At 46.3% G+C, this 13,384-nt stretch overlaps 1 protein-coding gene across 2 annotated transcripts in view; it reads left to right on the top strand.

Moving 5' to 3' along the window:
• The window catches only part of Kif3c (kinesin family member 3C), a 42,690-nt gene that overhangs the window by 28,194 nt on the left and 1,112 nt on the right, over nucleotides 1-13,384 (top strand). Inside the window, exons 4-9 of one of the 2 annotated variants that reach the window (XM_042696740.1) lie at nucleotides 609-727; nucleotides 1,133-1,249; nucleotides 8,411-8,519; nucleotides 8,758-8,930; nucleotides 9,102-9,275; nucleotides 9,857-10,395. In XM_042696740.1, coding sequence (XP_042552674.1) covers nucleotides 609-727; nucleotides 1,133-1,249; nucleotides 8,411-8,519; nucleotides 8,758-8,930; nucleotides 9,102-9,195 — 612 coding nt within the window. In that variant the 3' untranslated portion in view covers nucleotides 9,196-9,275; nucleotides 9,857-10,395. Of the gene's footprint in view, nucleotides 1-608; nucleotides 728-1,132; nucleotides 1,250-8,410; nucleotides 8,541-8,757; nucleotides 8,931-9,101; nucleotides 9,276-9,856; nucleotides 10,396-13,384 lie in introns of those variants that run through there. The other variant, XM_042696741.1, reaches the window with a different exon arrangement.

The raw sequence follows: 13,384 nt of genomic DNA, 5'->3' as shown, positions 1-13,384 counted from the left end.
TTGAAGCCATCCTAGGCAGGAAAGTCTGTGAGACTCTTATTTCCCATTATCCAGAAAAAGGTTGAACTGGAGGTGTGACTCAAGTGGTAAAGGGCCAGCCTTGAGCAGAAAAGCCTCTGAGCTCAAGCCAGGAGCTAGTAATGCCTATAATCAATCCTAACTAGTCAGGAGGCTGAGATCTGAGGATTGAGGTTCAAAGCCAGCCCAGGCAGGAAAGTCCATGATACTCTTATCCCCAATAAACCACCAGAAGACCGGAAATGGTACTGTGGCTCAGGTGGTAGAACACTAGCCTTGAGCTAAAGAGAGCTGAGGGACAGTGCTCAGGCCCAGAGTTCAAGGCCCATGACCGACCAAAAAAAAAGCCCCGATCTCAAGCCTGTAAGTACTGGCATTTAAAAAAAAAAGAAGAAGAAGAAAAAGAAGACCAAGAGATCTTACAGGTCCTTTGCAAATAAGTAGTCCACCCTGGCTTAGGATGGTGGCAGCAGCTGGGAGTTCATCATTTTGGGTAGAAGCCTTTGGGCCTTGAGCCTATAGCCCACAGGGCCCCTGATTGGTGCCTTGCCACACTGAGCAGCCTCTGAGCTGCACCTGTCCTCACCCAGCTCTACGCCAAGCTGCAGGCGGTGAAGGCGGAGATCCAGGATCAACATGATGAGTACATCCGCGTGCGGCAGGACCTGGAGGAGGCGCAGAATGAACAGACCCGGGAACTCAAGCTCAAGTAGGGCCAGGTCCTCTTCTGGTTCCGGTTCTGGGTCCCCCTGAATTCCTCAGGGCCTCCCTAACAGACCCCTCTCCTTCCTGCAGGTGGCATCCTGACTGCCTGCAAACTCACAAGTCCATATATTAAGGAATCAATGTGTCTGAGGGAAGAGGGGTAGGCCCAGATCTGGATTTATCTCTGCCCCATCAGTCTGAAGTTGATGTACCCCCAAAGTGGATGCTGGGTACTGGTCAAAAGTAACCTTAAATGCCCCAGCCTACAATTTTGCCTTAGAAGCAGTGGCTTTCAGGTCCCGTTATTGCTCTAGAGATCTGTATCCTCCACCATTTTGGCTTCTCCCACCACCTCTGTTGCCTCTATTCACTTCCTCCATTCCCCATTCCTGCCTCATTCTGCTCCCAGATACCTAATCATTGAGAACTTCATCCCCCCTGAGGAGAAGAACAAGATCATGAATCGGCTCTTCCTGGACTGCGAGGAGGAGCAGTGGAAGTTCCAGCCGCTGGTGCCTGCTGGAGTGTGAGTTGCTCTAGCCTGTTGTCTGGGCCATGGGTCTTTCAAGCCCCCTCCAGGTTGGGCTTAGTGAGGGACCTGAGGGCCTGATTGTGGGGAAATGGATGTTTTGAGATTAGGGAACAGACTGGGGAGATGTAGAATAAAGGATGGCACTCTGAGGACCTAATTTGTAAGAGTTTCCATGAAGGAAGGATGTTGGGGCTGGGATAATGGGTACCTCATTTGCCTGAGATGCAAAAAAAAAGCCCTGTAAGATGAGGGATAGGGGGACTTGGAGAAGCAGCTGTGTCTCTTTGGCAATCCCAGTGATGCTAACAGCTGGCCACTTCTGGTGAATTCTCATTTGTCAGGTGCCAGAAATAGGAACCATAATTAATATTTGCCCAGCTCTGCTGTGTCAGCTACTGTGTTTGAAAATGTAGACAGAAGATAAATCAGACACAGTATGAGCTCACAGTCTGGAGAGAAATACTGAGAAGCAATCAGATCATGACAACACAGAGTCTAAATCTAATGTCTGTAGCCTCAGTCAGCTGGGTGATTCAGCATTTCCACCTGTTTCCTGCTCCTAGCCCTTGGGTGTAGCTATTCATTGGCTGAGTGTGCAGTGCCCTCTGCTGGTGGTGAGGACCAAAGCTATATATTCAAACTGAACAATGTGACTGCCTCACCCAGCTGGACCACTAGCCCTTTACAGGTAGACTGTAAACAGCAATGAAGGGGCAGCCCAGTACTCTTATCATAAGAATACTGCCATGGTAGGAGAGTAATGTGCCCCAAAGCTGGGATGGGAAGCTAGCAAGATGTCTACATACATCTTCTCCCTGGAATGTCAGATGCCTGTTCATCTGTCTGCTTTCTGTATGGCCAATCTCTACCCATGGGGAAAGTTCATGACCAGAGTCTCTCAGTAAGGTCATTTTGGACTTAAAATTCGCCCTTTTAATTTTAGTAGACATACTCTGTAGTCTCATGCCCAGGTTCTCTCCTAGAATCTAGAGAATCTTGATGCAGGAAGTGGAACAGTGTCTTTCTGCTGGTTAATTGGAGTTTGGAGTTTCACAGACTTTCCTGACAGGCTAATTTCAAACCTTGAGCCTCAGATCTCAGCCTCCTGAATAGCTAGGATTATAGATGGGAACCATTGGTGCCCAGCTGGAAATTTTATTTTATTCTTTAGGAGACTGAATTTACCACCTCACACTGTTGCTTAGTTTTTTCCTTCAAGGCTGGTGTTCTACCACTTGAGCCACAGCTCCACTTCTGGCTTTTTCTGGTTAATTAGAGAGAAGAGTCTCTAGGCTTTCCTGCCTGGGCTGGCTTCAAACCTTAGTCCTCAGATCTCAGTCTCCTGAATAGCTAAGATTACAAGTGTGAGCCATGGGTGCTGGCTCCCTGTTTTCTTTTCAAGTAAAGTCACATATAAAAAGTTTTCTTTGGGGGGCTGAGAAGGTGGCTCAGTGGTAGAGCGCTTGCCTTGCATGACTGAGGCCCTGGGTTCAATTCCTCAGCACCACATAAGCAAAAAGAAAAAAGCCAGAAGTGGCACTATGGCTCAAGTGGTAGAACGTAGCCTTGAGCTGGAGAGTTGAGGGGACAGTGCCCAGGCCAAGAGTTCAGGCCCCATGACCAACAAAAAGTTTTCTTTGCCATTGGAAAACCTGACTACTTTGGTTATTTCTGGAAACCTTCTTGTTTCCAGGGTTTTTTTTTGGGTGGTTACTTAAAAATGAGTCTCACAGACCTTCCTGCTCAGGCTGGCTTTGAACTGTGATCTTCAGCTAGAGTAGCTGGAGTTATAGGCATTAGCCACCAGAATCCAGCTGTGCAGGAAAGTCTTGAATAGGTTGATAATATTTCCTCCTGTCAAGGCGCCCTGGGGTTTAAGGCTTGTAGAAGGTACTCTCTCCCCTTTCAGCATTAGCTCCTAGAATTTGCAAGATAACTAAACCAGGGCTAAATAAAATATAGTAGAGCTTTCTCCCAAAGCATATTTAGCTAATGAGGACATTGTCCCATCTACTTAATACTAGTGTGGGATATTTTGCTTTACCGTGGGCTGCTCAAAGTAAGAGGAAAGACTTGGTTTGAAAGATGTTACCCAAAGTCACACTGTATGGTTGGAAAGCTTTTGGGAAACACATCTACCCTCCTCCTTCCTGAGCCACAAGCATCTACTCCACCCATGTCGCTCTTGAAAACAAAGAGTTGTCAGGCAACTCCTGACATGCCCAGATCAACTTATTTTGGAAATATATCCATATTCTCTTTCTTCCTCGACTCTGTGTAGCCCCTAGTTGATTGCAAACTGACCTCAGGTAAGGTGCTTTTTTTTTTTTTTTTTTGGGGTCCGGTCGTGGGGCCTGAACTCTGGGCCTGGGCACTGTCCCTCAGCTCTTCAGCTCAAGGCTAGCACTCTACCACTTGAGCCACAAAGCCACTTCCGGCTTTTTTCTTATGTGGTGCTGAGGAATCGAACCCAGGGCCTCAAGCATGCAAGGCAAGTGCTCTACCATTGAGCCACCTTCCCAACCCTCTTTTTTTGTTTTTGTTTTTGTTCTTGTTTTTTTGGAAGGTCGTGGGGCCTGAACTCTGGGCTTAGACGCTGTCAGCTCTTCAGCTCAAGGCTAGCACTCTACCACTTGAGCTACAGCACCACTTCTGGTTTTCTGGTGGTTTTATTGGAGATAAGAATGTCACAGACTTTCCTGCCCGGACTGGCTTTGAACTGTGATCCTCAGACCTCAGCTTCCTGAGTAGCTAGGATTATAGGCGTGAGCCACCGGCACCTGGCCTGTTTTTGTTTTTTGTGCCAGTCCTGGGGCTTGAACTCAGGGTCTGGGCACTGTCCCTAAGCTGGCTTTTGCTTAAGCCTAGTACTCTACCACTTGAGCCACAGTGCCACTTCCAGCTTTTTCTGTTTATACGGTACTAAGGAATCGAACCCGAGGCTTCATGCATGCTAGGCAAGCACTCTGCCACTAAGCCATCTTTCAGGCACTTGTTTTGTTTTTTCGAGACAGGTCTCACCACATTGCTCAAGCTGGTCTCAGACTCAAGGAATTCTCCAATATCCAGTCTCTGTCTTCCAAGTAATTGTGGCTATAAGCGTGTGCTACATCCCTGAATCTGGGGGCATGTTGTAGTGAAGTGATAAGTGATCAATTATCTTCCTGATTTCCCTACTCCCTCCTCAGTGGGGCTCATCCCAGCATCCTTGCTGGACTTCCTTCCTCACCAAAGGGGTGATCAGCTCAAACCTACAGTGAGAATGGTGTTCACCACTGCAATAGGCGCACAGGAAGGCCTTTAACATTAGCAGGGAGTGGGGCCTTCCAGAACCGTATCAGTCCTTGTTTTCATCTATCAAGAGGGTCAGCTGGGACCCTTAAGTGCAGTCTCAATCATGCATTAGTACACAGGATAAAGCAGAAATGTGATTGTCCCTCTCTTCCAAGGCTGGAAGGCAGGCATTGCACACTGCTTTGGGGCTTCTGCACAGTTTTATGTAAAGACACAATGCCCTATCTGGGAATAAGAGTTTTTTTCTCTGTTTCTGCCTTCCAGCATCATCTTTTGAATATTTCATTGCTTGTTTCACTTTATTGTATCCCTATTTGAATTAGCAAATGAAATTGAGAATTAATGAGGACAGCTGTCATGTGTTGAGTCCTAACAGCATAATGTGCTAAGTGTTCATCTCATTTCAGGCTCAGAGAGAGAAAAGCACTTTCTTAGAAATGAAAGGGACTGAAATTTTAAATACAGGTTCATTCATCTTACTCTAAAGCCTGTATTCTTTATTTTTAAAATCAGAACTGGGCGCTGGTGGTTCACGCCTGTAATCCTAGCTACTCAGGAGGCTGAGATCTGAGGATTTGGGGTCAAAGCCAACTCAGGCAGGAAAGTCTATGAGACTTTCATCCACCAGAAAACTTGGAACTGTGGCTCAAAGTGGTAGAGCTCTAGCCTTGAGCAGAAAAGCTCAAAGGTAGCACCCACCCAGACCCTGAGTTCTAGCCCCACAACCCACCAAAACAAACAGCAACAAAAACCATAAATCTGGGGCTAGGAAGGTGGCTCAGTGGTAGAGTGTTTGTCTTGCATGCATGAGGCCCTTGGTTCGATTCCTTAGTACCACATAAGCAGAAAAAGCTGGAAGTGAGGCTGAGGCTCAAGAGGTAGAGCGCTAGTCTACAGCTGAAGAGCTGAGGGACAGCGCCCAGGCCCAGAGTTCAGGCCCCATGACTGACAAAACAAAAAACAAAACAAAAAAATGTAAATCAACCTTCCTTCCTCCCTTCCTCTCTCCCTCTCTCCCTCCCTCCCTCCCTCTCTTCCTCCTTCCCTTCCTTCTTCCTCTCCTGTCTCCCTCCCTCTCTCTCTACCTCTCTCTCTTCCTCATGCTCTTGGGGCAGGTCCTGGGCTTTGTCCCTGAGCTTTTGCTCTCAAGGCTAGCACTGTTTGAGCAGTTCTACTTTCAGCTTTTTGCTGGTTAATTGGAGATAAAAATCTCACAGACTTTCCTGACCAGGATGGTTTTAATCCCGGGCTGGGAAGTTGGCTCAGTGCTTGCCTCCCATGCATGAGGCTCTGGGTTCAATTCCTCAGCACCACATAAGCAGAAAAAAGCCAGAAGTGGCATTGTGGCTCAAATGGTAGAACACTAGCCTTGAGCTGAAGAGCTGAGGGACAGTGCCCAGGCCCAGAGTTCAGCCCCCACACCCTACAACCGACAAAAAAAAAAAAAAAAAAAGCACATACCCTGCTTTACAGCATTTCTGTTCCTGGGCATATACCCCAAGGAAAATGGTAAAATGTACCTGAAGATACTTGTACAAAAACATTCATAGTAATACTAGTTGATAGCAAAAAAAAAAAAGAAGGGAGAAAGGGAGGGAGGAAATCATCCTAGATTGTTAATCTACTAGGGTAGGCATGCACACAAAATACCATTTAGAAACCCAATCTGGAAATCTAGGTGTATCAAAATCTTGAACCTTGGGCTGGGAAGGTGGCTCAGTGGTAGAGCACTTGCCTTGCATGCCTGAGGCCCTGGGCTCGATTCCTCAGCACCACATAAGCAAAAAGAAAAAAGCCGGAAGTGGCGCTGTGGCTCAAGTGGTAGAGCGCTAGCCTTGAGCTCAAGAGCTGAGGAAAGTGCCCAGGCCCAGAGTTCAGGCCCCATGACTGGACCAAAAAAAAAAAAAATCTGAACCTAGGTCTTACAGTACATACCTAGGTCATAGAGTACATAGGAGGCAGAGGCAGGAGGATCGAGAACTTGAGGCTAGCTTGGGATACATAGCAAAACCCTGTCTCAAAATAAAAATAATTTTTTTTTAAAAATTGCTGGGTGCCGGTGGCTCATGCCTATAATCCTAGCTACTAAGAGGCTGAGATCTGAGGATCGAGGTTCAAAGCTAGCCTGGGCAGGAAAGTCCATGAGATTCTTATCTCCAATTAACAACCAGAAAACTGGAAGTGGCATTGTGGCTTAAGTGGTAGAGCCCTAGCCTTAAGCTGAAGAGCTGAGGCCCAGGCCCAGAGCTCAAGCCCTACAACCAACAGAAGAAGAAGAAAAAAATTAACATTGTAGCAATGAGATTTACAAGACACTATGTTGAAAACAAACTTTACACTTGGGTGAGGAAGTGGGAGAGGGTGTGGGGGAAGGGATTGTAGGGGAAAAACAAAGGAGGACGTAACAATGCTGGATAGGAAATGTACTCATTACCTTACTCATGTAGCTGTAACCCCTCTCTACAGTATCTTTACAATAAAAAATATATTTAAAAAAAGATTTAAAATAGGCATATAGGGGCTGGAAATGCTTGCCTAGCATGCATGAAGCCCTGTGTTCGATTCCTCAATACCACTTAAACAGAAAAAGCTAGACATGGCACTGTGGCTTAAGTGGTAGAGTACCAGCCTTGAGCAAAAGAAGCTCAGGGACAGTGCTCAGGCCCTGAGTTCAAGCCCAGGACTAGCAAAATAATAAAAATAAAATAGGCATGCAAATGGCATATTGTTTATGGATACCTACATATAAAAATCAGCATAATGCTTATCTCCAATTAACCAGAAGTTATATTGTGGCTCTAGTGGTAGTACACTAGCCTTGAGCACAAAGAGCTAGTGACAGCGTCCCGGCCCAATGGCAAGCCCCACAACTAACAACAACAACAAAAGCATAAAAGCATATGACATTAATCAGCAACAAACTTACTAGGGAGGCTGAAGCAAGAGGATTTCAATTTCCAAGCCCACAAGAAGCCATCCACCAGTGGCCAGTAGCTCACATCTACAGTCCTTAGGTACTAATGGATGAAATCTGATGATTGAGGTTCAAAGCCAGCCCAAGCAAGAAATTCCATGAGACTCTTTACTCCAGTTAACCACCAAAAACATACAAGTGGAACTGTGGCTCAAGTGATAGAATGGTAGCTTTGGGCAAAAAAAAAACCCTAAGGAACAGTACCCAGGCCCTGAGTTCAAGTCCTAGTACCAGCACAAAACAACAACAATGCACACACTCAACTCAAGAGAAAGATTTAATTCTGAGCCAGGCACCAGTGGCTCACATCTGAAATCCTAGCTACTCAGGCTGAAATCTGAGAATTGAGGTTTGAAGCCTATTTGAGCAAGCAAGTCCCTGCTTATCTCCAGTTAACCAAAATGCTAGAGGTAGAGCTGTAGTGTAGCTGTAGCTCAAATTGATAGAGCACTAGCCTTGAGCAACCTTGAACACAAAAGCTCAAAGACAGTGACCCAAGAGCTCAAGCCCTAGGGCTGGCACACAAAAAATCAAAAACATGGGGCTGGGAAGGTGGCTCAGTAGTAGAGCGCTTGCCTTGCATGCCTGAGGCCCTGGGTTCTATTCCTCAGCACCACATAAGCAAAAAGTAAAAAGCTGGAAGTGGCGTTGTGGCTCAAGTGGTAGAGCGCTAGCCTTGAGCTGAAGAACTGAGGACAGCGCCCAGGCCCAGAGTTCAGGCCCCACGACTGGATCAAAATAAAATAAAAATAAATAAAAAATAAAAAACATCTTAGAGCTACAGTCCACATGGCCTGTTGGCTACCTGAATGATATTTGGTTCCTCATGGTACCATTCCCATTTGTGTTGGAAGGAAATCCATTCTAATATGTTCTCTTCCCTACAGCAATAACAGCCAAATGAAGAAGCGGCCAACATCTGCAGTGGGCTACAAGAGGCCTATCAGCCAGTATGCTCGGGTTGCCATGGCAATGGGGTCTCACCCCAGATATCGGGTAAGAAGGTAGAACTGGAAAGTGATACTCATGGCTTGTGCTTTCCTTTAAGTTCTTGTGACACCCAATGGCCTGGCACTGGTGATTCATGCCTGTAATCCAGCTACTCAGGATGCCAAGATCTGAGGATCATAGTTTGAAGCCAGCCCGGGCAGGAAAGATCGATTGAGTCCTGGAAGATATGATTATTGAGGTCATTGAGATTGCTGTTTATATCTGACATGTGATTTCACTACAGGCTGAAAATATAATGTTTTTGGAGTTGGATGTGTCCCCTCCAGCGGTCTTTGAGCTGGAATTTTCTCATGATCAAGAACAAGACCCTCGTACCCTACACTTGGAGAGGCTCATGCGGTTGGACAGCTTTCTGGAAAGACCTTCCACAACTAAAGTCCGAAAGTCCAGATCCTGGTCAGTTCTACCTCAGTCCCAGTGAGGCAGGGGAGTACCATAGATTGAGGCTATAAGAGGGTGTTGACTGTACCCTAGAGGCAGTGGGGAAAGGATGGGAAAGCTCTTTGCTTTTCTGTCATCCTCAGGGCACTAACTTCCTCTTCCCCTGCCTCATCTCCACCCCTGCAGGTGCCAGAGTCCTCAGCGGCCTCCACCCTCTACCACACATGCCTCGCTGGCCTCCGCTCCTCTGCGCCCCACGACTGTGGTGGACCATGAGTGACAGACATCCCTCAGTCAGGCTGCCCATCTGACAGACTCCTAAGATGGCAGCCAACCCTGGCTCATCTCATCCACCGCTTGGTGCGTGCGTGCGTGCGTGCGTGCGTGCGTGTGTGTGTGTGTGTGTGTGTGTGTGTGTGTGTGAAGGGGTGAGAATTGGGTAGATGATACCTCTGCCCTCTCTTCTGCGCATCCCCTATTTAATTCATGTTATTTATTCATGGAGCTCAGTGAGTGTGGGGAGATGCCCTTGCCTGATTTGTTTGGGCCTGCCGTGGTCACTACGTATTCCCCCTTTTCTCTTGACTGGAGACCCCCAGTCAGAACTCAAGCTCCTCTTCATGTCAGTTGCCCTTGGAAGGGAAGGTGGCCAGTGCCAGAGAAGACAGTGCTTTTTCTACCCATCTCACTCCATGGTCCCCATCTTTTCCTGCCCTGATGGTACACAGCCACCACACGCTTTCTGGGACCAGAAAACTGCTGGATGTCCATTGAGGACAAGAGGCATCCTGAGGTCAGTTGGGGGTGGGGAGGGGGCTGTGCTCTGTGTGGACAGAGCCCCAGTCTCTACTTTGTGGGCCCCAGACAACCTCTTCCAGCCTCTTGGGCTCTTTCACAAAGAACTTCAATGGCCTCATCAACACTCTGCCCACACTTTTCAGCTTTGGCAAGAACTCATGGCTTCCCAAACTCTGCTCCCTATCCACGGACCCAACACTTGGATGGGAATTGTGAGCCAATCAGTGATTGAGTGCCACCTCTGGACCTGTAGGAAATGGAACTATGTTGAGACCATCAGGAGATTGTTATCAAGGGAAGTTCCGACTCTTGACTTATATGCTTCTGAGAAGTTCCTCTGGTCAACAAGATATCAAGCCAGCTTCCCATTTTTGAGATGTGGCTTCTTCCTGCTTTGATCATGCTTTCCTGCAGATGTCAGATCTCGGTTCCTAGTGGGAGGGATCAGTGTCATTCTGTCCCTGGCTAAATGAAGGTGTCAAAATCGGTTGCTTTGTTTCTCTTCATTTAGTACAGGAAATAGATAGAGGCACAGTCTATGCTGACTTTGCCAGTTACCTCTGTTTCTGTTTGGGGGACACTTTTGTTGAAAATGAATTCTCATGAAAATTGGTCCTTCTCCACCTTCCTTTGTGACAGTCCAGAATATCTGATATTGCAAGTAATCAGTAAATTTCTATTTTAAAAAGCTAATTTTCATTGACTCTTTTAACAGGCAAGACGTTTTTCACACTTTATTATTTATTTATGTATTTATTTATTTATTTATATTTTGTGCTGGTCCTAGAACTTGAATTCAGGGCCTTGGCTCCGTCCCTGAACTTTTTTGCTCAAGGGTAGCACTCTACCTCTTGAGCCACAGCTCCACTTCTGGCTTTCTTGGTGCTTCATTGAAGATAGGAGTCTCATGTACTTTCCTGCCTAGGCTGGTTTGGAATCATGATCCTCAGATCTCAGCCTCTTTAGTAGCTAAGATTATAGGTGTGAGCCACCACTGGCCCAGCCACACTTTATTTTTAAAATATCTCTGAACACATGCAATCCCACAATTTTGCTTATAGTTACCTTATACTTGAAGCTAACTTTAAAATTTAAATTCTACTCCACAGCCAATATTTTCCTGATATTCTTCTAAGAAATACATCCCTGGTTCTATGCCTGTCTTTTTTCAGGCCTGAATCTACTCTAAAGATGTTGATCAATACCTAGATTTTATGCAAAAGAAATTCTGTAATTTATACAGTAAACATCTAATAGTGTGCTATTTAATTATAAATTAGTTGAACGATTAGGAAATTCCCTAATTTTAGAGATCATAACATCAATTGTATTGACTTACCTTTGAAATGTATTTTAGCAGAGAGGTGAAGGCATAAGTCATGTGAGCAACAATAAGTTAGCATTTGAAATGTACTAACAGATGTAGCTGCCTGTTGTTTGGGCAAAGCATGAGGCTGAAGGATCTGCCTGAAGTTTGGTGTGTCCCATAACAGTGGGACTGTTTTCTTCCCTGCAAGAGATAACCTCCTGTTGGAACATTTGCATTCTTCTCTGAAGATGGGCTGATGTCATGCAGTTGCTGTCTTTTCTGTTGTAATGGCTGGACAAGATGGATGAGCCACTCAAGGAAATCACAACTTTCATCCTAGCCCAAGAGATCATTTAACACTGAGGATCCAGATCAGCGTTTTGGCTGTAGCTGGAACAGGAGTTGTGCATAGAAATCCCCCCAGGTGGCCTGGCATCAAGGGACCTCCATCAAGCAGCCTCTCCCACTGACCTCATTCTTATCTGTGGATAAAGCAGCACATGTCATCCCATTCATCACTTGGACACATCCACTCTGCATTGTCTGCTCACTTGTCTCACACAGCCTTAGAGCACAATATACCCCACATCACCACTCCCAGTCTGAAGGCTGGACCCGAGGTATGGTCACAAGAGGAGCTCCTGCCTGCAGTTTTGTGTATGTGTGTATGTGTGTGCGTTTGTGTGTGCGTTTACCTGTCTCAGAAACACTGCACTCAATGTAAGATAATCTGGGAACAGGGCCACTGGGAGTGGCTAGATCTCAATCTCTGCCTCCCTCCTCTTCCTTTTGATGTGTCAGACATTTGATTGACAAAGTAAGGACCTTGATTTAGGACCAAATTTCCCTGTCAATTGCTATGGTCTTTATTTAGGACAACAGTTAATGCAGTGGCCCATTCTTGTCACTCTATACATATGATTGTACGGGACATATGTAATATATAAATATATATATATATAACATTACCCTCTGTCCCCTTGGCTTAGGACGGAGGCCTCTCAGTTGAGCAAAAATGTGTCACACCTCAGTGCTGCCTGTAACCTGCAGGCCTCAGCTCTGTTCAGATTAACACAGTCAACAATAAAGGAATGAATATTGTTGCAGAGTTGCTTGCCTGCCTCTTTCCTTGGTCTCTGCCTACTTTTGTTTGTTTTTGCCAGTCCCGGGGCTTGAACTCAGGACCTAGATGCTATCCCTGAGCTTTTGCTCAAGGCTAGTTTCTACCACTTTGATTTTGTTTTTTGTTTTTTTGGGTCCGGTTGTGGGCCTGAACTCTGGGCCTGGGCGCTGTCCCTCAGCTCTTCAGCTCAAGGCTAGCGCTCTACCACTTGAGCCACAGCACCACTTCCGGCTTTTTTTTTCTGCTTATGTGATGCTGAGGAATCGAACCCAGGGCCTCATGCATGCAAGGCAAGCACTCTACCACTGAGCCAACTTCCCAGCCCTCTACCACTTTGAATGATAGTTCCACTTCCATTTTCTGGCAGTTAATTGGAGTTTCACAGACTTGCCTGCCCAAGCTGGCTTTGAATTGTGATTCTCAGATCTTAGCCTCCCAAGTAGCTAGGATTATAAGTGTTAGCCACCAGCTTTTCCTTTTTTTTCCCCCCACCTTTTCTCTCCTCCTGTTTTTTCTAGTAGGAGTTCAAGAGTATTTGAATCCACCCAAATATGGCAGCTCATGCTTGTAGTTCTAGCTACTCAGGATGTTGAAGGATTGCAGTTGGAGACTTAGCCAAAGGTAAAAATATCCCCATCTCAGTAATTGGGCACAATGGTACATATCTGTCATCTAAGCCCTGGCAGAAGTGTAAAATAAGAGGATCACAGTCTAGGTACTGGCCTGGGCAAAAAGTGAAACCCTATCTGAAAATAACTAGTGCAAAATGCCAAAGGTGTGACTCAGCAGGACAGCATCTGCCTATCAGACATTGGGTCCTGAGTTCAAACCCCAGTACACACACACACACACACACACGAAGTCTTTGGAGGGCAGGAATGTGACTTAGTGGTAGAGTGCTTGCCTAGCATGCATGAAACCCTGGGTTCAATTCATCAGTACCACTTAAACAGAAAAAGCCGGAAGTGGTGCTGTGGCTCAAGTGGTAGAGTGCTAGCCTTGAGCAAAAAAAGCTCAAGGACAGTGTCCAGGCCCTGAGTTCAAGCCCCAGGTCTAGCCAAAAAAACAAAGAGCTGGCAAGGTGGTAGAGTGCTTGCCTTGCATGCATGCGGCCCTGGGTTTGAGTCCTCAGCACCACATAAGCAAAAATAGCTGGAAGTGGCACTGTAGCTCAAGTGGTAGAGTACTAGCCTTGAGCTGAAGAGCTGAGGGACAGCGCCCAGGCCCAGAGTTGAGGCC

Source organism: Dipodomys spectabilis, unplaced genomic scaffold, assembly GCF_019054845.1.
Source record: "Dipodomys spectabilis isolate Male_0828 unplaced genomic scaffold, ASM1905484v1 ptg000210l, whole genome shotgun sequence".
Classification (NCBI taxonomy): Eukaryota; Metazoa; Chordata; class Mammalia; order Rodentia; family Heteromyidae; genus Dipodomys; species Dipodomys spectabilis.
Note: the sequence above shows the minus strand (reverse complement) of the source record. Positions and strands in the feature narration are given on the sequence as shown.